The 27,551-nt window shown below is 40.2% G+C and overlaps 1 protein-coding gene across 5 annotated transcripts in view; it reads right to left on the bottom strand.

The window, feature by feature from the left end:
• The window catches only part of TC2N (tandem C2 domains, nuclear), a 37,567-nt gene that overhangs the window by 9,308 nt on the left and 708 nt on the right, over window positions 1-27,551 (bottom strand). For 3 of the 5 annotated variants that reach the window (XM_027638151.1, XM_027638152.1, XM_027638153.1), the window contains exons 2-11: window positions 13,963-14,089; window positions 13,063-13,296; window positions 9,564-9,728; window positions 6,968-7,059; window positions 6,250-6,325; window positions 4,992-5,092; window positions 4,207-4,323; window positions 3,149-3,340; window positions 1,124-1,238; window positions 449-648 (exon numbers count right to left, since the gene is read on the bottom strand). In XM_027638151.1, coding sequence (XP_027493952.1) covers window positions 449-648; window positions 1,124-1,238; window positions 3,149-3,340; window positions 4,207-4,323; window positions 4,992-5,092; window positions 6,250-6,325; window positions 6,968-7,059; window positions 9,564-9,728; window positions 13,063-13,296; window positions 13,963-14,029 — 1,359 coding nt within the window. In that variant the 5' untranslated portion in view covers window positions 14,030-14,089. Of the gene's footprint in view, window positions 1-448; window positions 649-1,123; window positions 1,239-3,148; window positions 3,341-4,206; window positions 4,324-4,991; window positions 5,093-6,249; window positions 6,326-6,967; window positions 7,060-9,563; window positions 9,729-13,062; window positions 13,297-13,962; window positions 14,090-14,965; window positions 15,052-27,551 lie in introns of those variants that run through there. The other 2 variants (XM_027638154.1, XM_027638155.1) reach the window with 2 other exon arrangements.

The following is a 27,551-nucleotide window of genomic DNA, read 5'->3' as shown; positions in this document are numbered from 1 at the left end:
GGCGGTCTCATATTGTAGCTGTTGATACTTCCTTTTACACACACTTGTTTGTAAGTGTACTGGTGGGGTAACCAACACCCCCCTTGCTGTACAGGACATTGTAGGCTGTGCAGATCCTGTGAGTGCTGTGTTTGTTTTCTTTACAAAGCCTAGAGGCAAGGAGGAGATGGTGTGTGTCTTGGAAGGAATCTTTCAGATAGTAATACTCCACACAAAACTGACTTTAGGAATTCTTTTTAAAAGAAAAATCAAATGTCAACTCCTATTTTGATGTTAGTGCATGTTTAAGAATCCAGTACTATTCTTGCTTGGGTTACATCCAGAAGAGTTTATTAGAATTTACTATTTTGCTATATGCCACCTCATTTAAGGTATTTGAAAACTCATACCAAGAAACCTGTGGAACTGGATTTTAAGTAAAGGATCAGGCTATTTAGGAGAAACCAACCTGTCCTAGGAAGTGTTTTCTTCTCACTGAGCTTCTGCTGTAGAGCTTGATGAGAAAGCTAATTCCTTGTTCTGCTTGGCTAACTGGAAAAACCATCATTTCTCCCCACTTCACTTGGCCATTAGTGGACTTCAGGAGACGAGTCTTCTTCTTATAGATCATCCCTTCTGTACTAAACATTCCAACTTTCACAAAGAAATCTGGCATAAAAGGGAAGGAAAAAGGCATAGTGCACAAAGGGTTACTCACAAACACACCCAAATAGGAACCAACCAGATCCACATGTATGGTTCAAATTGCAACAGTTTCTCAAAAGTCTGGCCAAAAGAACTGTACAATAGCTTTCCTGACTAGTCACACAAACAGAGTATGTTCAGTAATATTGAACTGATTAACACAGTATCCAAACAGCAAGTGCAAGCTAATGCTTTTGTATGTCAGGATTAATACTGGGATAAAAATCTTCCAAAATACATAAACACATAGCTTCAAACCAAACAAAAAGTAATCAAGTAAGACATCTGGGGAAATAAGCCTTGGCAATGGAAGTCTACTGCACAATATGTTAGTCTGAGGTTTGTAAAGAATGTTATGAATTGCCAACCCATTTGATCAGCAATTAACCTGTTACAAATGCTTTTAGACAGGAGGCATGAAACAGCTGATGTAACTTACTTGAAGAGAGTGGTGTAGATGAAACAGGAAGGTTTTGTGCTTCAAGAATCTGTAACTGTATCCTCCTGTTTATTGCTTGAAAACAAGTTCCTATTTGAAGTTCTGCACGGCGCACCTACAAGCAGAAGAATGTTGCCATAACATGTGGATTAAGTGGCTTATAAACTCAGGAAACACAGGAATTCTGTCATATATTGGGCTCCCGCATTTCTGTCTGGGATTTCCTGGACAGAAACATGAGCATGTGTTGTATACACAGCCTGCAGATGCACAGTAAGTTCATCTTGCACTTGTCATAGCTGCAATGCATGTGCTCTGCTGATGGACTGCGTATGTGCGGTGCACAGATGGCCCTCGTGGGCTGCAGACAGAGATAGGGGCAAGTAAACGAGTCCTCAGTGTTCACCTGGGATAGAGTCTGTACTGGTAAGAGCAGATACATGCAGGGAAGACCAGACATGCTGCTGCAGCTCTATTAAACCTGGGTGTGGAAGTGAGAGACCAGGTGTGCTCCACTTACACAGAAACCGTCGGAGTTCTCCTCCCACACTTCTGAATTTTGCAATATGGAGATATAAGCAACGTTTTCCATAGATACAAAGCCCTGTCACTTAATGTCATGAATGCTTAGGGTGACTGCATACTGTGAAGTTTCCTATGTTATGGAAGCATGTGTTTTACATGCGTACACAGGTACACCCCTGCCCGGCACACATTCTGAATGATCCGAGATCTCCAGTCTATTTTTTTTTTATTTTAGAATTTTTGCTAGTGGCAAAGTTCACTGTGTCATCCTCATTGCTCTCCTGTCAGACTAACATACTCAGAACACTGTAAAAGCAGCAGAAAAAGGCCAACAGAGACCCACCTTTCCTGACAACCTCTGTTGAAATGGACTCTGCTAGGCTTGGTTCCCTTCAAGTTCTAATGCACTTCAGTGAAGCAAAATGCACCAAGTGAGAGAACAACAGGTCAGGTAAAGAGAAGTCAGGCTCCAGTTCATCAGAGACCCAAATTCTCTTTGCAGCTCAGCCACAGAATTGTTGTGTGACCCTGAGAGGAAGCTACTTACTCGACTCTGAGCTTTGGCTTTCTATTTTTGCAGGGAGGGTAGTGTTTGCTGCCTCACAGGGTAGCACAGGGATGAATCCCAGCAGTGTCTGGAGGGCTCTTGGATATAATAGTGAGGAAAGCCAACACAGAGAGAGATACTATGATATGATTCAGAAATTTACATTGAGATGAAACGCTTTCTAAAAAAGCTTCCTCTGTCACTTATCTTACTGCTTTTGAAGCAATATTGTTATTCTTGTTAGAACTAAAAAATGTCAAGTGTAGCTTACGTTAGAAATCAAGAGTATCATTCATTTTACTCAGACATGCTTATAATAAAATTTGCTTTTGAATTGCTAATTCAAGTTTAATTTGTTGAAAATACAAATGTCTAGACACAATCTATAAAAGAAACAAACAAAGTAAGGGTAGGGGGAAAGGAAATGCCACTGTGAAAACCACCTGCTTCTTATTACACTAATGGAAATTAACTGTATGAATTATTACTTCACAGCATGCAATCTGAACATTAAATATATGTCTGTCTCTGCATTTTCAAGCCACTGAAGATCTTAGCACTTTTCTTCCACAACAAAAGCACGTTCCATTTGCTCTGAGCTCTTGCTGTGAGTGCTAAGCAGCTTCTGATGCTTTTTTGGTCAGAAAAGACAATTACCCAGTGTCCTTTGCTGAACATTTCCCCAGAATGCCCCTCCCTCAAGCTGTGAGCCATGGTGTGGAAGAGTCTGCTGTAGCTATTTTCCTAGAAACAGCTGCAGTTTATGACCAGAACAGCTATGTGCAGAGTTCAAAAGTCTGCATTTTTTCCCCATCAAAATGCCTTTCCCGAGGATGTGGGGAGAAGAAAAACAAATAACCCCCCTCGTTTTTACTACTGCATTACTTTACTTTCATTTCCAGCAACTCTTTCTATGTGAGATAACAACACACTTTCACAGTATTGGCACTTACAGGTGCTTTGGAAGGAGGAGATATATCCAGCCAATGACTTGATTCCTGCGAGCTCAGCTCCTGCAGTGCCAAGGAACATTCTCCAATTGTTTTTTTCCTGGGAGTCTGTGTCTGGATTTTAAATACCAATCTGACAGCCTGCAGGCTTTGCAGTTTAATAGCAAATACAAAAGTTTCCATAAATTCAATATCCTAGAAAGAAAAACAGAGGAGTAACATCACCGTTTTGAGTCCCACTGAGCCCAGAACCTAGAAACCAAGGTGTCTAGGTTGTGACAAAGCAAGTTGTGAGCCATTGCTCACAATTACTATTTTAGGCTGCCATGGAAAAGTGTGCTTTTATAGTGGTAAGCCTGCACAGACTCATCCTCTCACTGCTGCACCCTGGCAGGGACAAAGCTCGGGATTATTCTTCACTACTATAACGAGTTGTGGCCATCTCTTCTGGAGCTTTACAACAGCACACACACATTGTTATAACAGATTCTGTGGCCTTTTGCTACAGTGTCTCCAGCTGATTTTATTTTCTTTCATCTTTCGCTCACATTATGGGGCATTTATGTTGCTTTTCCTTCCACCCCCTTAATATTTGTTTACTGCCACTATCAGGAATCTTGTCCTATGCAACCAATTCTTACAGTTTCTGTAAAGACAAAGCATTAATATTGTCTCCTGCCATATGAGAGGCAGTACATCAGCTACCTTCCCTTGGATGAGTGTGCACCTACATGTATGTCCAGTCTTCCTCTGGTCCCTCACCATGGAGTTGCCAAGACCAGCAGCTCATGGTTCAGTCCTCTATGAGTATCTGTCCTGCAGCCTTGAGAGAGAAGGAGGGCAACAGTGCAATGCAGGAGAGGATATAGGGGGAAGAAGTGGAATGAGGCTTTTAATAGGATTATGAGAAGTTGGGGGAAATAACCCATATCTAGGCAACTACCACAGCAAACATGGCATAGGAGTGGATGTTTGGTCCATTATAAAAATCCATTTACATTTCATGGTTTTTTTTTTCGTTGGGAAAAAGATTTCACAGTGTTCTCCCTGACTCTACTTACGCTGGAGCCCTCCTTGGCAGAAGATTTGAAATGCACTGGTTTGGGCAGTGTGAGAATTCCCTTGACGCAGATACAAGGATTCTCCCCACAGCTAGAAGGCCAGCACAGGTCTTTGCACTGCAACATTGAAAACACAGTCAGTTTAGACAATGTAAGATTGTTTTTTACCTGAGGTATCTGACTACTCAAAGTTCCATTGCCTGAAAATTACTCATAGTTCCTGGAAATAAATAAAACAACCAGCATAACAGTATCACATTTGCTTACAAAAAGGCCATAAGAAGCTACGTGTCCTCAAAGGGCTATCAAGGTTCTGCCCTGAAGGAACTGTTAGATTTAAAGTCATAGAATCACAGAAATCACTTAAATGCTGCCTCTGAAGTTGCTTCCATTTACTGCCTTCAGATTTCCCCAGGAAAATGTTCACAGCAGGACCAGCCTATGACCATCTCAGCTTTCTAAGCTATGCTGAATAGTTCCTCACTCCACAACCAGAACACGTTAACATATGTATAGTAACATAAGGAGTTATATACTATTTCTTGCTATTGACTGTAGCAGAACAGGGATTGCAACAGGAAAAAAAATCAAGGAGAGGCAGGATGCTTTGAAGCCCAGCATTAGATCTGACCGAACTTTGTTTATATTAATACTTAGCAGTAATTTTATTTTTCTCCTAAAAGTATTCATTAAAGTAACAAGAGAGCCAAATTTAATGAGAATTAACATCGAGTATAGGAAAATAGCACTTTGAATAAATAAACAACTTATTTATATTTGCTTACATGTAAAACTGTGATCCAAATCTGTTCTACAGAAGAAACATAACACAACTTCACATTCAGTCTTCCAAAGTCTCGTTCATCACCTGATAATGTAATAGTATCTATGGAAGAAAGCCAATTAGTGTTTTTAGAAGTAATGCAGTATCTTAAATGTTCATTCCAGGAATACAGGAACTCGTTAGTAGGTGGACTGGTTATCTTTGCAAACTCCTCCCAAAATAAGTTTGAAATACTTTAACACCTACATTTTAATGACAAAATATCCACCATGTCCTGTAGCTTGACCTTTTGCATAGCTAAAAGCCTTCACATTTCATAGAACAGAATCATAGAATATCCTGAACTGGAAGGGACCCCTAAGGATCACTGAAGTCCAGCTCCTGTGGCTCTGCAGAGGACCACACAAAGAATCACACCATGTGCCTGAGTTATCTCTACTGAATTTAATAACTAGTTGTACTCAAACAACTTTTAGAAAGAAAAAAATCATGTGCCTGAGACACCCAGAACACATTTATATTCTATCACTTCCCTTAATCTCTTTCACCGTTAAGTTTATAAATTGGCCTCCTGTTTACCTTTCTCAGATTTCAATTCCAGTCTAGTAAACATTTTACTATTATGCTTTCTCCAAGTCAGAAGAGCCATTTAATATGTCCAGCATTTCTCTGTCCTGATTAGAACTAGGTCATTGCCCCCAGTCTTCTTTTTGAGGAGACTGGGAGAAATTCTGACTTCTAGCAGAGTGACTTTTGTGGGTACTTGATTAATTTTTGAAGGTTTGTTTTGCAGTATCTCCAATTCTTCAGCATTCTTTAATAAATAAGGATGCTGGGTTTGCATGCAATATTCTTGTCTAATTACCAGTGTAATATATGTATTGGATTTCAGGCACTTCCCACAGAAAAATACTGTACTGAGAGATGAAAAAGGACTAGACCTGTGACCTAGTGCTGCATTCTACCCTAACAGAATGTCTGTAATTTCTTAATTCATGAGGGTAGTAAATCCAGGGATGAATTTTTCAAAAGCATGAGAACTCCTCAAAGTCTCATTTGCTCAGTTTCCTGACAACAGGAAGGTGCAAGCCCAAAACTCAATCTCAAATTGCAAAGTAATCTCCAAACTGATCCGCTAGTTAGATTCATCTCAAAAAAAAACAAACAAGAAAACCAAAACTAAACAACAGTAAAAACAGCTTAATATTTCATGTGCAAAGGGAAATATTTCATTACAAGGTAAACAAACAAAACATTACCCAGACTCCTGTTACTGCCTTGTGAATCCTTCCTGGAAGAAGTACTGCTGGGTACACTGGAGACTGAATCATATCTCTGGGGGGGACAAAAAATTCACTTAATTCAGAGCAACAGATGCAAAACCCAGAGAGATTACACCACCAGACAAGATGTGATGAAAACAAAACACTCAGTTTCAAATAATTACCTCATTCCTTACTAGTCTCTTAATCCACGATCAATTACTGTTTTGATGCAATGAGCTAATACAGAATCCATTTGACCAGCACAGATGTTTTTTTTTGCTCATGGATAGATATATATAGATATATATATACACACACACACAAGTTCATTGCTTTCTAAAAGATGATTACTAAAAAAAAATAAAAAAATAAAGGCAGTGTTCTGTGTCAATGGAAACTTCTAGTGTTCCACTTTTCAACTGATGGGAGAAATCACAAGATGAGCCATGACCTGTTTTCTGTCTTGTCCTGCCTAACAGCCTGCTTGGGTTTCCCAACAGCCCTTCTGGGCCAGAACAGCACATCAGAGCAGCCTCAGGAAAAGGCCTCTTGAAGTTAGTCAGGATGTTGAACTTTCCCCTCTAGTCCTTCCAGTGCACAGTACAATGCCCTTCAGTATTTACTTTGAAAACACAACACAACAGGAACAGATACACTGAGTAATCTGAGTTTTCAGCATACCCTAAGTTATATATATATAAGGGGAACGCACCTTCATGGATCGATGAGGCGGGCTTCTGAGATCAAACATTGAACGACTTACATCAACTGATCCAGGCAAAGTACTAGATCTTAAATCACTAACTAAAAAGACAAAGAGAACAATATAAATCACATCAGCATCATTGCTAGAAAAAAATTTAAGTAGATCTATGGTAGAATTGAAACCTAGCTAAATAACATCCAAGGAAGGACATCAGTACCTTTCCCTACTTCCCCTTTCCAAAACACTCCCCTGAAATGGCAAAATGGAGAGAGCAAGCCATTAAAATATCTCAATTCCATCTTTGAAATAGTTCAAACTTACTTGGTCACACTAGTAGGATGGGGAGCCTGCCTCAAAGTTATTCCCTCAAGAGAAATGTTTTGTTTAGTATATGCTTTAACAAAACAGAAGACCTTTGTCTTGAAATCTAGCCAGCTAGAACTGGGGTTTAGCCTGGTCTCCTTTTAAAAATTTTTCCATAGTAAAGATTCCAGTGGCAAAAACATGCTGCCTGCTAAACTTGGCCTCATCTCCCTGGCTTCACTGATCACTGTGTCAAAGCACCACACTCCATATCCTTACTAGATCTCAGACAAAGCAAGTCTTAACTCTAATATGACACGTACCTGCTATAGCACAAAACCAAGACCTTTATTTTATAGAAGAGTGGTTTCCTCAGCAGTTGGTGGTTAAGTAGATGCTATCAGTTTTATTTTGACCCCAACTCAATACAGAGCTAAAGGACATTTTCTCTGCATAATTATACAGCAACAGTAGGTGAAAGCTGAACTAATGCCACTGTTTCAGGAACCTCTGCTGACTCCAGTGATGTTCAAGAGGTTTTTAAAGCTGCCCAACTCAAAAATGGCCCATACTGAAGCGAATGAGCATAGTTTAGCTTCTAGGGCTATCTAATGCAATGAACTGCTTTTTGTTGCAATGCTGTGTTATGGTATTGCAGAAGACATCCACTGCAATCCACCGATCGTTATCTTAACAGAATTACATCTCTCGTTACTGAAAATCTATTTCCTTTTTATTGCTATCAAAAGAAAGAACTAATTATGCTTATTGTAAGATGATAGAATACAGAATAATTCTTTCTTTTCCCAAGGAAGAAAATATTAAAAAAGCAGAAAAATTTTAACCATATGTTGTTTACTAATAACTAGAATTTGGGGAAAACATCAATAAATTTATTTTTCAATTTGTTTATGTGGGTTTTTTTTAAGATGAAGAAGAGGGACTTCATATTAGAATTCTAAAATTTCACTTCATACATTCCAAATAAACACGTCCTGTAGTTTTAAACCCACACATATGAAAAGTATCACTTGCTGCAACAAACTAGGCTTAGAGTTTTGCTTAAATATTCTATAGATGCACATGAAGAGAATCATCTAACTTCTGAAACAGCTGTCAAAAAACTCTGGAGGAAGAAGGCATTTTAAAACTGTACTCTAGACACACTAGAGTAACCTTTCTTGTGTTTAAACTTAGTAAGACAAAACTAGTAAAGTGTTTACTCTGCTTGAAGAAAAATGGAAAAAGAGATGATGAACTGAAGGGAAGATGTTCAAGACAGTTTTATAAAACCCATTTGGCTCCCACCACAGGTGCTTCCAGAGCCTAGTAAAACCATATGTGTTAAAGGCTGCTAAAACTGTACATGTGTTTTGTTCTCTTAAAAAATATATGGAGTAGTCTTTTCATGTAGTCTCTATGGTGATTCACAATTATTTTGAAACAGGACACAGACTGAGACATTTTCCCCTAGCTGTAAAATAAGCATGATATACCATTCTAAATAAAACATTTTTAAAAATGCATGCTGTTGCCAGCTTCCGATTTAACGGAGAGGTGTGTACATTTCTTCAAGTGTTTGAATTTTCTGAATGCATTTGCCTTACAAATCACAAGCAACACCTAGTCATCTACTTCAGTCTAAACAGCATTCATTACAGGATACATATACCAATGAACAGCAGAGAAGATAATTTTTCCCTAGTAGCCAAACACTTTCCATCTGAACTTTTACTATTGCGCAGCCCTCCCCCATTCTTACACACAATGAGAAGTGGGGACATTTCTGTAGCTTCAAAAGCAAACTACAAAAGAGCTGGCATAGAGCATCATGTCCCATTTTGCACCTGTTCTTATCATCTGCTCCTGAACGTTTTTTGGTGCTTGTTTCTGTTCCCAGGTACGTACTCCTCAGGCATTTCTCCACTCAACATACTGCCTGCCTTCCTTTTTTCTGGTTCCCTCACTCCTATCACTGGCAGCTGAAATCTCCAGTACTGAATCCTCTTTGGGATCAGAAGCAGCTACAGTAGCTCACTTTGCCAATTTCTCTACCTTTGTGTGGTGCACGGAGTCTTCTGATGCCCCCAAATGACAAAAAGTAACAGTACAGCTGAAAATCAAGCAGAGCTGGCTCTACGGATTGATTCACCATCCAAGAAGTGTCCGTAGCATACAGACTGACTTGGGACTGCTGTAATCAAACAAGATTCTGTAGACTAATGGCTTTTTTGCCCTCTTACCTATAAACCCTGAAAAAGGGAGACAGAGAGAAAAGTAAGGGCGTGGTTCTCCTCACCTGATCCATATAATTTCCTGTTATCTGATTTTGCTTGGGAGCGCCTAATCAGATCTGGTGAAACCCGGTGCTCCAAATAGAAGGGGTTGTACACGTCATAGCGGGGCCACTGGTACACGCCGTGTAGCTCTGCTTTCCGGTCACCAAATGAGGCCCTGGCAGATTCTGTGGAGCACAAGTAAACATCAAATGCAAGAGTTCCAGACATAACACATGCTGCCTGGCTTCATAAGGCAGGCAGGGTGCCTTCAGGGCAAAGGACAAAATATTTCAATATTATCTACTTCGGGTAAAGGAAAAAAAAAAAAAGAAAAAGAAAACACACATTCACATTATGTCAGGTTTTCACAGTATGCGAGCAAACACTGGAATCTAATTGGCCATAAAAACTATGCATACCCTGTCTTGGAGTTTTGCAGTAAATGCCAAGTAGTTAAAATACAGAAGGCTCCACAGACAGACAGCAAGACAGAAATTAATAGGAAAAGTGGAGCCATGTGTACAGAAAACCTCCAATTTATTTGGCTACCTATTCCCTGGATATTCCCACTCAGCTAATGGATCCCAACACCTTCAGGAAGATCTTGTATGGAAAGATAATGCAGCTTGTGACTGCAGTCTCCTTGTTTATCTAGTCTCTTTGGGAAGCCTGTCCATGGTAAAATCACTGGTCCAAAATTACTTGAATTGTTAGCTGAAGCACAAGTAGTCATATCTGAGAATGCTTGAATCCCAGCCCTTTACTCAGCCCATAATCATTTCAGAAAAAATACGTACATCTTGGTCAGCAAAACAGTGAAGAACACTGCTGTAGTGTTCTTTACTGTCTAGAGTGAAAAGAAGCCATATGTAATGGTACATTAGAGAATGGGGTGACCTGGATTCTGCCAAACTTTAGCATTTACTTTGTTCACTTCACCTCCCTGGACTTCAACCTATCTCTTAAATTTACCCCACCATAAAGTGCCTTCTGTTCTGCAAGTGTGTTTCACCATAAGAGACAAACTATCACTGCTGTAAAATCCTCACCTGCCAGTAAAGTGAAAAAGAATAACTGAAACACTGAGATGGAACACGAGCAACGATAAAGCACGAATTCAAGCATAATGGGCTGGAGAATGACGTAAATTAGGATGAATGCTACAAGTGAGGCCATAAAGAATTGCTACATAGCAGATGATGGAAAAGCCAGTGTTCCAGACCAGGAGCACACTTCTTCCTGCTAGCTTACTTCTGTGAGAGCATGACACACAGTGCAGTGAGTACTGAAGAGAAAGGCTGCCAGAACTTAATTGCTTTCAGAAGGGATGCCAAGAGCTAACACTGAGAATGTCCTGTTTCACTAAAGGAGAATGGCCAGACATGCACAGAAAATGGAGTGGAACTGAGAGCAGAACTTGGATTTCTACAGATATTTAACAACGGTCTAAGAAAAAAATACTCTAAATACATTTCTCGAGTATGCTGGTGGTTTGGCTAATGTGAGGAAGGAATGACAGCACACTTCACTGTATTTAGTAAATCTCCCTGAAAAGTAAATGCTGCATTTTTAAACACAATTTTAATGAGGCTTAGAAAGCTGTACTTTAAAAATTAAGTATTTATATTTGGAAATAGAAATGAAAGTTGTCTACTTGACATAAGAGCTACTTTTCAAATATTTGCTCAAGAATTTAAAATATTTGCTCAAGAGAGACAATTATGAAGAGTCAGGTCATCTTGCCAGAAGATCTGCCAGCTTATAGCCTAAGGGCCACTCTGTACATCAGGTCCTTCAGAAATGATCAGGAACCAGAACTCCCAATGTAGACACTGACTGATAAGATTGTGTAGAACAGCATGAACAAAGAAAACGTTCATCTAAATGCTGTTAGACACATCTTCCTTCTCCCTGGAGAATACTCATGCCTCAGAGTCCTCGCTGGACTTCTCTGTAGGAGACAAAGCAAGGTAAAGCCTGCACCCAGACCCAGTAAGAAAGGGGATTATCAGGAGCATGTCCTGCATTTCCATAGCATGTCCATTTGTGGACTTAAAAAAAATAGCTACCAAAATAGCAGGCAACAGCAATGGGGAGATCAGGCTCAGAGATGAGAGGGACCTCACATATTCTACCTCCAGCTATTCCGTTGCCTGTTCGTGTCTGGTGCGACATCACAAATAAAGCCCACGATAAAGATCAGGCACAGAATGGCCAATCTATACCAAATAGCTCTGCTGGGCTGATTAGCTTGGCTCCAGTGCCAGTGTTACCAGCAGTAGTGGATGAGGAGGAAGTTTGGTAACAGGCCCACAGGAGGAGACAAGAAGCAATAGCAAGGACACAGGGAGAGAGAGGAGGGTGGGAATAAAACAACATAAACACAAAAAATGTTACATAGTGCTGCATTAGTTATTATGCAACATGTGGTTGACTTTTTTCAGTTTTTAAGGTTTCCACCTCCAGAAAAGAAATACATTCACATGGAACTAAAAGCATATTCCCAGCTTATCATATCCTTGAGATAAAGAAATGCTAGAAAAAACGACTGTTTAGGCATGTCCCTGTGCCAAAATTTTCCCTTACCTAATTTAAGGTATCCTCTGGCAGGACTAAAAGCCTAATGATAGTGTATGCCCTGTAACTCACGTTACTGGGCCAGGATCCTATTCTTTTAAAACGGCACTGTGTCTAAACTGCATATACATAATTTTGGCAGTTTGAGTATGGGACTAACGTGCAGAGGTTGAAACACAAGATTGCCGTGAAGCAAAGAATCATAACATCATGTGCAACCTCATACCATGGAGATCTGTGTCCCCAACCTCCCAAAAAGTAGCAAAAAAAGCAGGAAATAGGAAATACTAGGGACAAAAAATTCTGCCAAGTAGTAGTGCATGCCATCTATTGGCAAAATTTGAAAAGGAAGATGTGTTAGTATGTTAAAACATATCAGTATATTAACCATGAAAGCCAGACCACCCTTCTCTTTTTACTTGAGTGGTCTGGATACTGGCATGTGTTAGGTCTTTTCTTGCCTCCAATAAATTCTTCACTAAAGATTCTGTTTCCCGTAAGTGTCTTCCATTACTTTTGAGCATGAACACTGGTGTGCAGTCATCCCTTTCAGTCTTATTCATGCAACATCACAGAGATTCACAGTGGGATGACACACTTCCCAAAACCTCTCTGGGTGTCCAGAGAGAAAAGAAACAAGCTCCTCAGGCTCCCCAGGGGAGTGGTCACAGCCCCAAGCCTGCCAGAGTTCAAGAAGCATTTGGACAATGCACTCATGTACATGCTGTGACTTTTGGGGTGTCCTGTGCAGGGCCAGCACTTGGACTTTGATGATCTCTGTGGGTCCTTTCCAACTCATGGTATTCTATGATTCTTTGAAACAAGACCAGGCTTCTAGAAAAGTTCTGCAAACATATGTTTTCAGTAGGAATACAGTAGGAATAACTTTCAAGGAGTAGCAGAAGCTAAACAACTATTTCAGCAATGCTGTTTGTATTGTACCTTTAATCCCTCCAGCATGTGAGATACTAGGAAGGTTCTTCGGCTGTACATAAGCCAGTTTGAATGGAGGGACCACAAATGGTACCTCCTGACCATCCAGGGGCAGTTTAGAAAGCAAATAATCCTCTGAACAGCCAACTTGACGCTTCACTGACACAGAAGACAATGGAGGCTTCTCTACAATAGTTGGCTTGCTTGCAGCTCCTGCTTCAAATTCCTGCACCATGGAAACTGCTAAAAATAAAGAGCAAGAAAAACAGACAGTCCACATGTGCATTAATTTTTGAACAATACCATGAACAAACGTCTTTTATTTAATAGTATCTGTGCTTGATACATTACTTAACAGCTGCTAATATTCAGTTTTACAGCATTCAGGACTAGCACCTGGAAAAGATATTTTTCCTCCTGACACCTGTACTGGTCCAAACTCTCTGTTGCCCACGCTTCTATATTTATAGCTATCTTCCTCTTAATGTGAATTTTCACAAAAGCTACACTTGCATCATTGAAGAGTTCTTCAAACAACTGAGACACCAAAGAAAATCCTGACAGTAAATCCACAGAGTTGAAAAAAAAATAAAAAGAAAGCTTTCGAATTCTGAGAGTTCAAAAGATACAAGACCTTTACACAACCTTGGGTAAAAAAGCCAGCTTTTTTGGACAGTATTTTAGACGGCGAAGAGCAGACTCCAGACAAGTGTTATTTCTCAGTTCCAAGTCATAACACTTAAAAGCATCTGTTCAATCTCCACGTGGAGGTATGGAAAGAATTTTGGATGTTGTAAAAGAAATCAAGTTTATCACGGGTGACACAGTCATTTTATTAATGGGAAACTTCACCATTAATGAAACCAGAACAGCAAAACTGTTAGTTGATGTCATTATGTCAGAACTCACGATCGTTTTTTTCCTTTTCGATGCAGAAACACCATTTACAGCACGTTTTCATATATTCTGTTGCCATTGTTTTCAGTGTTGCAATGTAGAGGGGACCACGGCCAAAGATCCAGTGCAGCAATCAAACCTGAAAAACACAATAAAACAAACCATAGTAGATGGGAATAGTTGAAACTGGAATGCAATATTATCGGTTATTTAATATGCAAGTGCTTATTGGACACAGTCCCAAGGTCAATGAGAATGTTACTTCAGTCATAAAAAGATCAGAGCCATCAGATTTCTCTCTCTGAGACAAATTATTTTTATATAAAAACATAAGAAAAGAGACAATAACTAACATACATCATCCAAATACTTTCAGTAGCCCACTCAGACAGGTCCCTGTCTTTTGGGAACACTAAAATTGTCCTCATATTTGTGCATGCCACTGGGCTTTAGAGTTTACCCAGCTTTACAGCTGTTTTGATGTGGTCTTGTCAAGTCATTTGCAAGATGTGTTTTTTATTCCACTTCCCTTGTTCATGTTTCTCCTATCCTCTTTCATTCCTCTACTATTTTCACATACATCTATATGTGTTTACATTTTTTCACTCAACATAGTCCATACTTTTAACTTGAAAACACTCTTTATGAATGATGCCAAAACTGCCTTCTTTGAGGAACTACTGCTTTCTCATAATTGTATACACATGAAACTGAAGACCTGGTTTATTATATAATTGTCTGCTGTGCATACAGAAATAGAGCACGCTGACTTTCAGCAAAATAAGAGGCATGTAATCTACTAAAGAATGAGAACAAGTCTCTAACAGCTGGTTAACATTAAAAGAACTTTATGACAATGCTAACTGGCCTCATTTAAATGTCTTTATTCATATCCTTATGTTCTCTTTCTAGAGGAACACAGACAGCTGTGTTGCCTCCTGTCCAAAACTTTAGCTGTGTAAGTCTAGTCCTTTTACATCCATCTAAAGTACACAAGGTTCTTAGTAGAACATACCCAAGACACGATTTTAACTCCACAGAGGTTAGAAGACACCAAATAGAACATGAACATAAGTTGAAGGAATGGGAAAGACAAGTAGGATAAAGGAGAAAAACACAGAGTACCTCCAGTACTGCTATTTATGTTTTGGGCCTTTGCAGTCACTGAGATAACTGAGACCTTCACAAGGAAGCCCTACATTAACCTGTTATCTTTAAAATACTACTGTGAAATATAATGAAGGTTTAGTACTACAACTGCATAACTTTTCCAGAATTATTCTTAATCGTAAGCTATCACAAAGGATTGATCAGAAGGAAATTCTTAAAATATATTCCCATTAAACCTAAACCTAGGTAAACCATTATTCTACTGCAACAAGGACCTAAGGAAATATTTCCTTTAATACAACTTCTCTGAATAATTTTTGCTGGGTTTACCACTGAGTGATATTTATCATTTCCTCTAGTTTTATACTGTTCTTTGTGTTCAACAGAGCAAAATACAAGTACCCAAATATAAAAACCTCAAAAGTAGCCTAAATACTGGTACATATTATTCTGGAATAATGTAGGCTACTGAAGAGATTACAGCATAGTCTCTAATCAGACAGGGCAGCGGTGCAATATTCTGCTTTAAAAGGGACACCATTATACAGAATGGATGCACAGAATCCATCACTCAGTACTTGCCTTGATCTCAAAATTGCCCATGAGTGTAAGTACAGCATGAGATCTGCATCAAAAATCTTCAGAGGCAATGCCACTACCTCCAGAACCTGCTCTACATCTTCACAGAAGCACAAAAAGAGGCATGGGAATTCCTCATTAAATCCTCCATGGTTCTAAGGATCAGATTTTCATTGCTGCTCCTCCCTTAGAGGCGCACTCATGATAACTAAGCCTTCTAGTTTACTTAGGGTTCCCTTGCAGTGATTTTCCTTCCCAGCTGTTATCAGTACACAGCTGGAGTTAATATGCTTCACTCTTGCTCACCATGTTTAAACTAGGCTGAAACAGCTGCTCTGTTTGCTCTAAGCTTTGCAACAATGGTATCTAAGCCTTAGTGGCAGTTTGCACAGGCAAAACAGACTTTTATCTTAAGATGTCCAGATTGAATTTATTCGCTACTGCTGGTGAAGAAACCAAATGTTAGTAACACCGCCCTACTTTCCAGCTACATAAAGTGGAAAAATTAGTTTTTCTGCATCAGAGAAAATTCAGTTCATGATAGTAAACTGTTTAGCTGGAACCATTAATATGAGCAAATAAACAAATATAAATCATCTGTCACAAGCAGTTGCCTTTGCATCACAGGGCTCGGTGATATAGTCTTTAATCATTATCTTTTTTCCCCATTTATCAATATGCAAATGTTCATACATTTTTTTCTATCTGAAGACAAATATAAAGTAATTCGTCACTGCCTACTGTACAAAACAGTATACTATTTACAGATTACTGTTTTGTAGGTAAGGCTGTATCAGTAGCCAGTGCCAAAGTATATAGACACATATCTTAAGAGTTTGAGCTTAAATACACGATTTTGAAAAGACAGTTCCAAGAGCAAGAGACTAGAGCACAGTTTACACTTTCTTTATGCTTAAAAATGTAGTGGTCTCAGTGACAAATTTTGCACTTGGGTTCCTAGACTTGTACCACAGCCACATTACAAAAAAAATGACAGCATTTGCTGAGGGACAGACCATCACCATCTAGACACAGTGCTCCCTCATTCTGCTTAGAGCACTTGGCTTTGTTTGTGAAAGCACAACATGGATCGTCTCAAATACTTTTAAGAATTTTAATCACTTAACTAAGCTACAGTAATAAATAGAGTTGTTTTTTGGTTTAGTTCAGAAGAGCAATTCTGGCAGTAAATTAGATGGCTTGGTTCCCAGTTAATATATTTTCTCATATCTGTATTTTCCAAACTGCCTACAGTTAGTTATACAATTTTCACTGCATGCAAAAGTTTCCTCTTAACCATGTGGGAGAGAAAGAAATTTAGTAGGTTCTGTTGACTATTTTATTAACTGAAAATGAGTAAAAATATTGTCGAAGACTAAACAAGTATTTAATGATCTTGACAGAAGTCGACATTTCTATCAAAGGTTAAACTTATCCCACATGCCAGAACTTTTTGCTGGTGTTGGCTACCCAAAAATCCTCAGTATATTATTCAACAGTTGTTAAAAGGTTGCACTAACATGAATTCGTCCGTGAATGCATTTGTGAAATAAACCTGAACTGTAGAGATACTTTTTAGGTGCCCCCCCAAATTCCAAACTAGTACTGACTTCTCAGTAATGTCATCCATTTTAACAAGAAGTTAGGACCCCTTGATGCTATCTCTATATTTTGGAGTCAGTTTTTGTTAGGCAATATGCATGTATAAAGACATCATCCATTCTGGAGATACTAGACTGAGAAAAGGATGGGGGAAAAGGAGAATTATCCCTCATTTTCAGACAAAAAAATGAGAGAAATCAATTTGCAGGCAAAGAGGGACCTGAACCCAGATCTTGTCACTCTGTCTCAAATTCTACCCTTCTTAGTGTTTTTCACCCATTTCAGTAACCCTTTTAATTTCTCTCTTCCCAGTATCAAGGCAAAGTAAGATAATGAATCTTAACTCAGCAATTGTACTTCCACGCTAAGGCAAAAGAAGAGCCAAGCTTAGTAGAACATCCTGGAAACGACAAAGTTTAGAAAGCAACCACACACATACACTGAGCCTAGAGAATTACAATCACTATTATTTTAATGGGTTTAGATGGAAAACATAAATTATCTTAATGATTTCCAGACTTGTCTGATAGAAATTTTGACTGAGCTAAAATCAGATAAACAGAGTATCAAAGATTTTAGTTCCAGATGCCTCCAGAACGATTACAAGACAGAGATGTTTGGAGAAGAAAGTAAATATTTTCAACAACTCATTAAATTAAAAGAACATGATAGAAAACGGATGATTGCAATATTATATATTAAAAGCTGAAAGCAGTTTGAAAAGAAATGTCAGGTCTTTGCTGCCATATGAGGAAAGGGTATGTTTTGCAACATGTTTGTAGGCTGCCAGTGGATTTTACTGCATTTAGTCACAGCACTGCTCCATAGGAGTTGAACAGGTAACACATTGAAAACTGTGCAGTAGAAACAAAGGTGAAATAGCTGTTCTCAAACAGGGAGAGCTGGCTAAACCAGTGGTTTCAAATGTTTTGAGATTTATTGCCAGTCATAAATGTATAAAATGCATTCTCAGATCTGCATTTCAGAGACCCATCACAGCAAAATTCTAGTAGCAGTAAGTTCTCACAAAGCAGGATGTGTAAAAGAAAATATCCGGAAATAGGGATGATTGGTTGTTATTAAGCATTTGGGACAGATGTTGAATGACATAAGCGTCTACAAGTCCAGGAGCCAGGACACTTTGCAACATCTGAGGATCTGCCCTGTGGAGGAAGCGAGCTCGAGCTTGCCAGTTCACACCTCAGCCAAACACCACGTTTATGCTACCTCTGGGCCCTTCTGCCTTTCAGATCCAGTCAATCCAGGGGATGCAGTCAATCCCAGTCATATAAATCCTTCAGGAGTGTAACAGCACCACCTCAGGTCTCCAGATGTTTAACAGAAACACAGCACACCAAAAGCTGCTTCTGATGCAGGTCAGATGGATTATCTTTTGATGGAGCAGATGCTGCCAAAGGTTTCACTTTCCACAGCCAGCTGTTTTGTGGTTTTGTTTCTGGGGGAGAGCACCTGGGAGCTGGGCACTTCTCTGAGCACAGCTCTTCATCTGAAGAGGGGTGGCTTGTGACCACTGCACCTCAAAACCGTCCCACACTAGTAAAACAGCTTAAATAGTTTTGAGAAATTTGCCTCCAGGTACTTTGCTACTGTAGCAGCAAGAGTAGCACATGCACCCACACAGACACATAGGGCCACGCACAGGCACACACCATTAACATAAAGCCCACAGTTTAAAAAAAACAAACTTCAGTTTTTTGGGAACTGTAGGCAGATCTGACTTGTACCACCCACGCACGAGAGAGAGGTACTTCAAGTGGGTCTGAGCATGTGAAATGAGAGGACACAAGCTTTTGTTCCTATTCATCATAAACCTCAGCAACAACAGGTTGTCTGGAGGAAGAGGAATTAAAAAAAAAAAAAGAAAAAAAATGTCATGCCAACACACACCTACCAGGTGCATGATAAAAGGCTCCTATCTATACTGATTTCTGGAAGAACCCCACAACAGCAATATCTGCAGTAACTAGTGGGTGTGGGTGTGTACATACACCTGCCTACTCTGGTTGTAGCTGCAACTCTAGGAAAAGCATGAAAGCTCTGGGAATTTACACGCAGAGGTTATTCCACTTCCTCTGCCTTCCAAGGAAATTAAGAAAACGTGAGGCTTTCCCTCTTTTTGTGCCTGGAAAGAGAAATGGATTTCACTCTGAAAGCAGTGGATCACAAAGGAGATGCTGAAATGACACAATAGAAAAAGAGAGCCTATGAGAAGGCTTTTGAAGGACACAACCAGATAGCCATTCTTGTGAAAAACATCTCAGAAACAGTTCAACAGAAACATAATGAAGGGATGCAAAACTCTCCCAATGCAACAAATAAATGAAGAGTGTAATTACATATTTAAAACTGAAGAGGAGACCACGTGTCATTAACCAAGTTTAGCTGATGGGGATTTTCTGACAGACCGTTGCACAGCTTTCCTGGGGCAAAGAGCCTCATGGAGTTGTTTAAGTACTTACACAATCGAATCTGGTAACAGAAATAGATGGCAAAAAGTTGCTGGGGAGAGTGTCACACTCCATGATGCAAACAAACCACTAACTGCTGGGCACAGGAAGCACCTTCCAGCACTGGTAAATGATGACACAGCAGCCCATCAGGGGAAGTTTTATTTCAGAAAACATTCCAATAGCTGACTTCCTTCACTATTTATATCTCAACTTTCTATCTCCAGCTTAATTTCCCCCCTAGTTTTTATGTCTTGCTAAATTGAGCATTAATTATAAGTAGTATCTCTTCATTCAGATCTTAAAATATTAGTATCTAACCTTCTCTTGTATTTCTCTTCAGTAAGCTAAGTTGACCAAAGCAAGCCATGTAGACAAGTATAAACCTGTAGGTTTTACACCATTTAAGTCTGTTTTGTATAGTTCTTCTCAAAACATTATCTTGCTTCTCTGACCAGTTTCTCTCAGGCTAACACCACAACTGAACTGTGCACCTCAGACTCAACAGTATCACAAGATAAACTAAGGTGAGAAAATATTTCACTAATTACCACTTGTAAAGACAAGACTGCTCTCATTCCTACAGCACTGTATCGACATCCCAAATTGTTACTGGTCCACCACCAGCTCTGCATCCTCCTAATTATATTTTGAGCACATGGAGAAGAGGAGGAAGATGGGAGTCTCCTCCACACAGACAGCATCTCCACACTGCCTCTGATGACTGCTGTAGTGTTCAGGTAAGATATTGTTTATTTGGCTCTCCTAAAGATAACACTTGCAGGTAAAGTTTAAAACCCTTGTAATCCGCAGGTGCGCTCAATACTGTATAAAACTGTATAAAAATATTATTCAGCTTTAGCAAGCTCTCCTGAGTCAAAGGAAATGATCTTGGATGTCAATTCTTGACTCAGGTGTTGTCACAGCAGTAAAAGCAGAACTCACTGTGACCCCCAAGCTGCTCTGCTTGTTCTCCTGACAAGGAGGTCTAGCTCTAACTGTACAAGGGTTTTCCTGGAGCAGCCACATTTTCTTGCATGCAGTTGGGAGAGACCATGCCACGTCCCACTACAACTTTCCCTTCTCCCTCCAGCTTCTCTGCCCAGACAAAGATGATCTAATATATGTCTCTTTTTGTGCAGGCCCTGAGCTGAACCCGACAGAAAGATCACTTGTGCAATCTAGCTGTGGTCTCTTTCAGCTCAGCAGCTGCTTCTTCCCAGGGCTCCAGTCTGGAGGAGGCCAAATGGCTTTCAGCACATCTGCACACGCAGTCCAGGCACAAGAGCTCTGAAGAGAGAACATCACAAAGAAGAACTAATTGCTCTTGCCTACTTCCCTGAAGAAAAATAAAGCTGAGCAGGTGTGTGTGCTTGAGCTATTGTGCTACAGGAACAACTGCTTCTGCTTTCCAGGCACCCCTTGGAGAAGGGGAACAAGCCCTGGCATGAGAACATGATCTAAAGTTGTCCTTCTGACATGGTCCCCAGGGACACCCTGACTCTGGCTCAGCATTATAGCCTTGCACCTGCAGCCCTTAAACACAGACTTACACCAATCCTATCCCAGTACGCAAAAGATTAATAATATCATTTACAAGGGCCAAAAGAACCATTTCCATAAATCTGAACCAGTTTTTCTCATGTGAGATTTATATTTGAGTTGAGAGGGAAACATTATAAATCTATCCCATGATAAAGCTTAAAACTTGGGATTTTAATATGCTGAATCCCCTATGCTCTGGGCTGTAAAAGTTGATATAGTGTTTCTTCCTAATGCTGCATTAGGCAAGGAACCAATTCATCCAATTACTGAACTGACAACACTGTTCCTCTGAACTGAAGATAAATTCACTGACTTGGACAAGGATGTACAATATGGTATGTATTGGGGCAGTAAACACAAAAGAATAAATCCATTATGTTGGACTGCAGACCACTCTGGATTCAGATGGAAAACGGCAAAGCAAGAGTTGAAGTCAGGACACCAGAAAAGAAAGCTGAAGAGACTGAAATATCTGGAAAAAGAATTTGGCTTTTGATGAGAACATGGAAAGAATTCAACATAAGATAAGTCCTTTGCTCTAAGCAGATTAGGAACAAATCATGACAATCACCGATGGTTACTTTATAATGTAACTTAAAACTTAAGACTTTCTTTATGTATTCTGTGTCAAGTTTTAATCCAATTTTTTGTCCTTCTGCCGTAATGCCAGGAAGCCACAAAAATAGAACTGTCAGTCCCTCTATAGCTCTGATACCAAAGAAAACTGGAAACATCTGGATTCATTTTTCAACAGGACAGCCAAGAAGAAGGTATTTTAGGCAAGAGCATCTGCCTGTGGAGTTCCTTAACATGGTTAAATGTGTCTAGTTTTAATAAGATGGCCCTTGGAAACCAATTCAACGCAATGCTGAAAAAGAGCACTGAGTGGCATCCAGGACTCCTCAGCCTCTGCCATGACCACAGAGCCATATAGAAAACACATGGATACACATATAACATTCAGACAGCTAATGCAAAAAGCTCTTCCTGTATATTTCAGGGGGAAAAAAAAAAAGATAAGAAAACCCAAGCAGTTTTGCATTGAAAAGTAGGTTCATTTACCATTAAAACTGTTGACCTACAAGAGTCAAGATGGAATATTTCTTTACATATACATGCACACACACATTTACTGCTTTGTTTTAGGTGAAGCAGTTTTCTGATCGTTATTTTACATATTATTATTCTTCTGTTTCATGACAAAACCAAAAAAACCTGTCAATTATGGAGTTTCCACTGGATGAGGATTCTCTGTTCAGCAGGTCTGCTCCATACTATCCCTGTATAACCAGTTACAGCACTGTGGTGAGAGGAAGGAAACCTGTAAATTGCACAGATGAAATCAAAAAGACTGTCGCTGAGATTAAGAAAGGAAACAGGTGACTGCAGTACATCTCATATATGAAAACAGATTAAATGAATGAATCAAGAAAAGGAAATGGGAACTGATCTTAATTAATTCAAATCCAAAACAGACTGGGAGTATGGCTCTGGAGGGCATGTGTACTGAGCTCAGGAAGCTGCCTAAACACACACTGAAATAAAAGTCCAGAAGAGTCCTGTCTTTTTAAGGTACCACTATTTATTACTTTTTGCATTAAATCTGCCCAGACCAGGGACACAGAACCACTTTTACCAGCCCCACCAGTGCCTCTTGGAGAGCTGTACTCTCTGGAGTAGCTGGCAGCTGCCCAGGCAGATAAGTGGTAACCAGGCACTGCATAAAAGAAGCATTTTTAAAGGAGTTTGTATAAACATTGGGAGAAACCAACAGAAATCAGAACAGTCTCAATTTAATGGCAGTATCTGACATCCCAATCATTACTGGCCGAATGCTGCTACAACTGTGGGAGATGGTGGTAGGACTCTGCTCCCTCCTGAAAAGACAGAGGTCATGAGAACAGAAGTTGGCAGCATGAAGCCACCATTCCTTTTTTTCCATTTGCACAGATTTGCTTAAGAACACAGTGAACAACAGCTACAGCATGTAACCCTTACAGAATGTAAGGGGTTTTTTTAATCCTATTGAGTTTAAATCAACACTCTTCACAAGAGATTTTGAACCCATGACTTCACACATTGGTGAAACCAGATCTGGAAGTACACATACCACTGAACTGAACGAAAGGATAATTCAGGGAGATGGTCTGTGTTTAATCAAGACTTCATGGAAGACAATTTTTAGCTACTCAGTTCACTGCTGAGCAGACAGAGAACCTGAACAGGAAACTCACAGAGAGTTCCCAATCCAGAGGCCAACAATCCCCTTTTGCAAAAGTAAATCGTGGAGAAAAAAGCCCTAATAAATCCAATCCAGAATTAAAAGTTTTAGAATTTTCCTCTACTGCAAAATGAAACTGGTCTTGAGAATGTTTTGTTGTCACTTAGGAGTGCTAAACAACACAATTTCTCTCAGAAACAGGAAACACAACTTGTTTTTTGTATCAGTTCACCACTAACCACAAAGGCACTGCTAGCTCAAGCAACTTTCAAACCTCATTCTGGCTAACTGTCCTCTCTCTGCATGGCAGGCACTTTCCTCACTGGAAGACATACACACATAGCAGACTGAATGTCTGAACTTTGTAACGAGAACTCATCCTTAGCCCCCTTTTTATCTGCCCCCTCTAGCCCCTGCCAAGCCCTGGTCAAGGGCTGGGCCATTTCTGGCCACGTTAACCACCTGACCCACCTTCAACAAGCAGGGTGGACAAAGCCACATGCAGCCCCTCAGCGCAGAGGCATGAGAACTCTGTGGGAGCGCGGGCTTGCATTCCTGCAGGCAGAAGGGACCCTCCCACAGCTCTGATGATGAGGCTGTCACACAAAAGCCAAGCAACCATCTAGCTCTCCATGGTTCAGATGTGCATTAATGTATCCCGAGCACACCGTACTGATGAGGCTGTTCCACCGTTCTGGGGCCCAACAAGGTGCCCTGGGGAGCTGGGCAGGGAGCACGGTACCCCCTTCCCAGGCTGCAGCACACTGCACCAGCTCACATCCAGGCTCCAAAGCACAGATGCTAAATCAACCGAGTGCCTCATAGGTTTTGAGGTCACTGGGACATGATGCTTTTTTGGAATTCAAAGCTGGTTTAACTGCCAAAGGAGCATCTCCTGAACTTGCCCTTCAGGCCAAATCTAAAACTCATTGCAATGATCACAAGAACCCCCCAAACATCAAAGGCCTTCATTTAGGATCTAATTATCTGTTCTCTCCAGTTAAGTGTGGCTATTAGATCACTGAAAAACAAAGTTTCAAAACAAAATCACCAGGGTACAATTTACAGGAAAGATAAGCATCAGATTGCCGACATAATTTTTTTTTTGGCACTGAATTAGGGTAAACTTCATCTGCAATGACAGGCAAACAAATACTCGTGCTAAGCTTAAGAGAAGCATCCTCACTAATTCTGCATGGTTTGATGTATTGAGATTAGTAAGGGATATGATGCAACACAGATGAGCTCAACCAAATCAAGGTTTTGAACCTCTTCCCACATGAGGCTCCTTGGTTTAGGTTGGAAGATTCATCCTGGCTGCAAAACACTATCAGCCTAATTTTTCTCAGCATAAGCAGTCTTTCTGATTGAGCCTGAATCGCATTACTAACTGGAATGACAACACGGCTTAACTCAAACAAAGCCTGTCCTACTGAAAGTCAGAGCATGCTTTGTCTTTCACTTTTAAGAGATGAGATCTTAAATTCTCTGCTGACAGAGATTGGGTGTTGTCCTACTTAGATTACAGTTAGAATATTTACCAGATTTAAGGTATCTAGGGAGATAGCAATTCAGAGTAAACAAAGCAATTCTTTCATAAAACTAGAGTCTGAAGAGGGGAGCAATATGCTTCACATAAAATTCACTAAATGAAATAAATAACACCTTAATCAAGCAAACAAGTTCAATAAATATTCCACCAAAGTCAAAGGGTACTTCTGGTATAAGCCACAGCAAGAAGGATTCACAGCAAGACAGGAGGCCTAAGCTAGCCAAAGTCTGTCTTCCTAGTTGAGGCTGTCCTTTCTAAGGCAGATCCTCTGGCTCTGCCCACCACACGTGGGGGCTGCATCTGCCTGTTCTGAACTTGCTTAAAGGGCTGGCTGCTACCAGAGGGGCAGTTCGGCTCTCCCTTGCCAACAGCCATTCCTGTAGGATCCAGTAAACATGCAGCTGCACAGTGAGTTGGCCCAGCTCACTGATGAGATACAAAATTAAATGACCAGAATAAGCAACTTTTTTTTTTTCTTTCAAAAAAAAAAAAGCAGTTTTCCAACTCTCCCTGTAGTTGACTGCACAAGGTGGGGTCAGAATGCAGTGTGGAAAACAAAGGGCCAGAGCAGGACTGCCCTTTTCACAGCCAACCCACAACCCTGGGGAGTGCATTTAGTGTAACATACAAGTGAGAGTAAACCACCTAGGAGTACGATGAACAGAGGCTAAGTGAAAAGCAAAACAGCTGACACTAAACAAATGGCAGAACTAGCAAGTAAAACGACCAAGCCTAATGATTAGGACAAAGAAAAAAAGGCCAGTGCCTAACTGGCACTGTGTTTTTCCCAACACTGTAAATTAATAGTCTACACACACACATGACTGACTGAACAATCCTGTCCACATTTATTCTTTCCATAGCATAGGAAGAAAGAGGAATTAATCACTTGGGGATCCATCATCCAAACTAAATGCAGGGAAGGGCTGTGGAGTCCAACATACCCTTTGTAGTAGGTGTCATTTTTATAAATATTTGCAAGAATCAAGGGAAACTTTAGTAATAAATATATTGTTCTTGAAATTAAATATTGCTTAACCACATGTATTCTGGAAATATATATTTTAATATTTAACATACAGTTGGAAAAAGGACTAGAAATCAAACCTCCTCACTTCTGGATTCATTCCCTAGCCACCGACTTGTAAAATCACAGCTCACCTAATGAATATTTCTGTATCAAAAGCAAGGCAAAAAAAGTTTCATAAGTAAGGAGCCAGAGACCACCAGCCCAGAACAGCACTCTCTTGAGAAATGAAAGAGGCAAATTCAGAACTTGACTCTTCACATCTGTCTAACAGCTATACACAAAACCTAGAAAGAATAAGAAGGAGGGGAAAAAAAGGCCTGGCAATGTATTCCCTTGTATGTTTTTTAAGTGGTCCCGATCATCTATATGTAATCTAAAGACTCTTGGGCTCTCCAAGAGCAACTTGTCAAGGAACACTTTGCTTCTGCATTCCTGGACAGCTTGGTCACCTAACTAACCAACACTACAAACACTAGAGGCACATCAAGCATCAGACCTCAATGCATTCAGTAAATATCACTACGAAAAAACTGAGCCTGCACAGATCAGAGACCGAGGGTTAGGACTGCAAGGATCTAGCTCCGAGGCATGGGTGCTTACAGGATCATTTAGATGCCCAGGCACTTGACAGCTGTGGCCTAGCAGAAGTCCCTTGAGGTCCTGTTCTCTTCCTGCACAATTACAGCGGCACTGACTGGAAGTGTACATTGCAGGAACGGTCACAATATCAACCTTTCCATTCTTATCTAGAGAAATGCATCAAATGAGATATTTCCATCCAACTAGGCATGTTTCCACATCAAAGGAAAGTTACAAGACCAGCTTAATTTGAGATATTTATTTCAGACTGCTCTTTAATAACGAGTGATCTTACACACCCAGGAATCCAGCTTTATGGTATGCATTCAAAAAGTACACTGTGAACAGGACCGTTTGAAACCGCTTACAATTACAACTGCTGCTTTAGCAGTGCTCTTGGATACAGCAGGTTATAACTTCAGTAAATATGTATTTTCTGATGTTAATTTCACCCCATACAAAAGGGAAACTGTCCAGGTATATTCACAACTTTCTTCTGAGCTTTGGCTAAACCACATCTCTAATTACTTCAAGTATTCTTAGAGAAGGTGATCTAGTTAGCTACTGCTGGCCTGTAGCAATGCTTAGCTGTTAATTCACCCAGAAAATCCGGATTTTGCAAGGACATTTTCATACAGCAATACCAATTTAAAACCGTTCTAAGTGCAACTTAATCTCTGACCTAATTTACATGAAGATTTAACTCCAAAGTACTTCGAAACAATTCCTATTTTTCTGCCTGCTTTCATTTCTCAAAGTTGATAGGAAATACAGACTCCCAGGGCACACGCGGCCGCCACCGCCGGGGCAGTTCCTGCGGCCCCTGTCCGCCCCTTCTCCGCGGCTCCCGGGCGGGCACTGCCCGAGCCTCCCGCTCCCGCTCCCGCTCCCGCTCCCGCTCCCGCTCCCGCTCCC

The sequence above is a fragment of the Corapipo altera genome, unplaced genomic scaffold (genome assembly GCF_003945725.1).
Source record: "Corapipo altera isolate COAL_440 unplaced genomic scaffold, ASM394572v1 23, whole genome shotgun sequence".
Taxonomy (NCBI): Eukaryota; Metazoa; Chordata; class Aves; order Passeriformes; family Pipridae; genus Corapipo; species Corapipo altera.
Note: the sequence above shows the minus strand (reverse complement) of the source record. Positions and strands in the feature narration are given on the sequence as shown.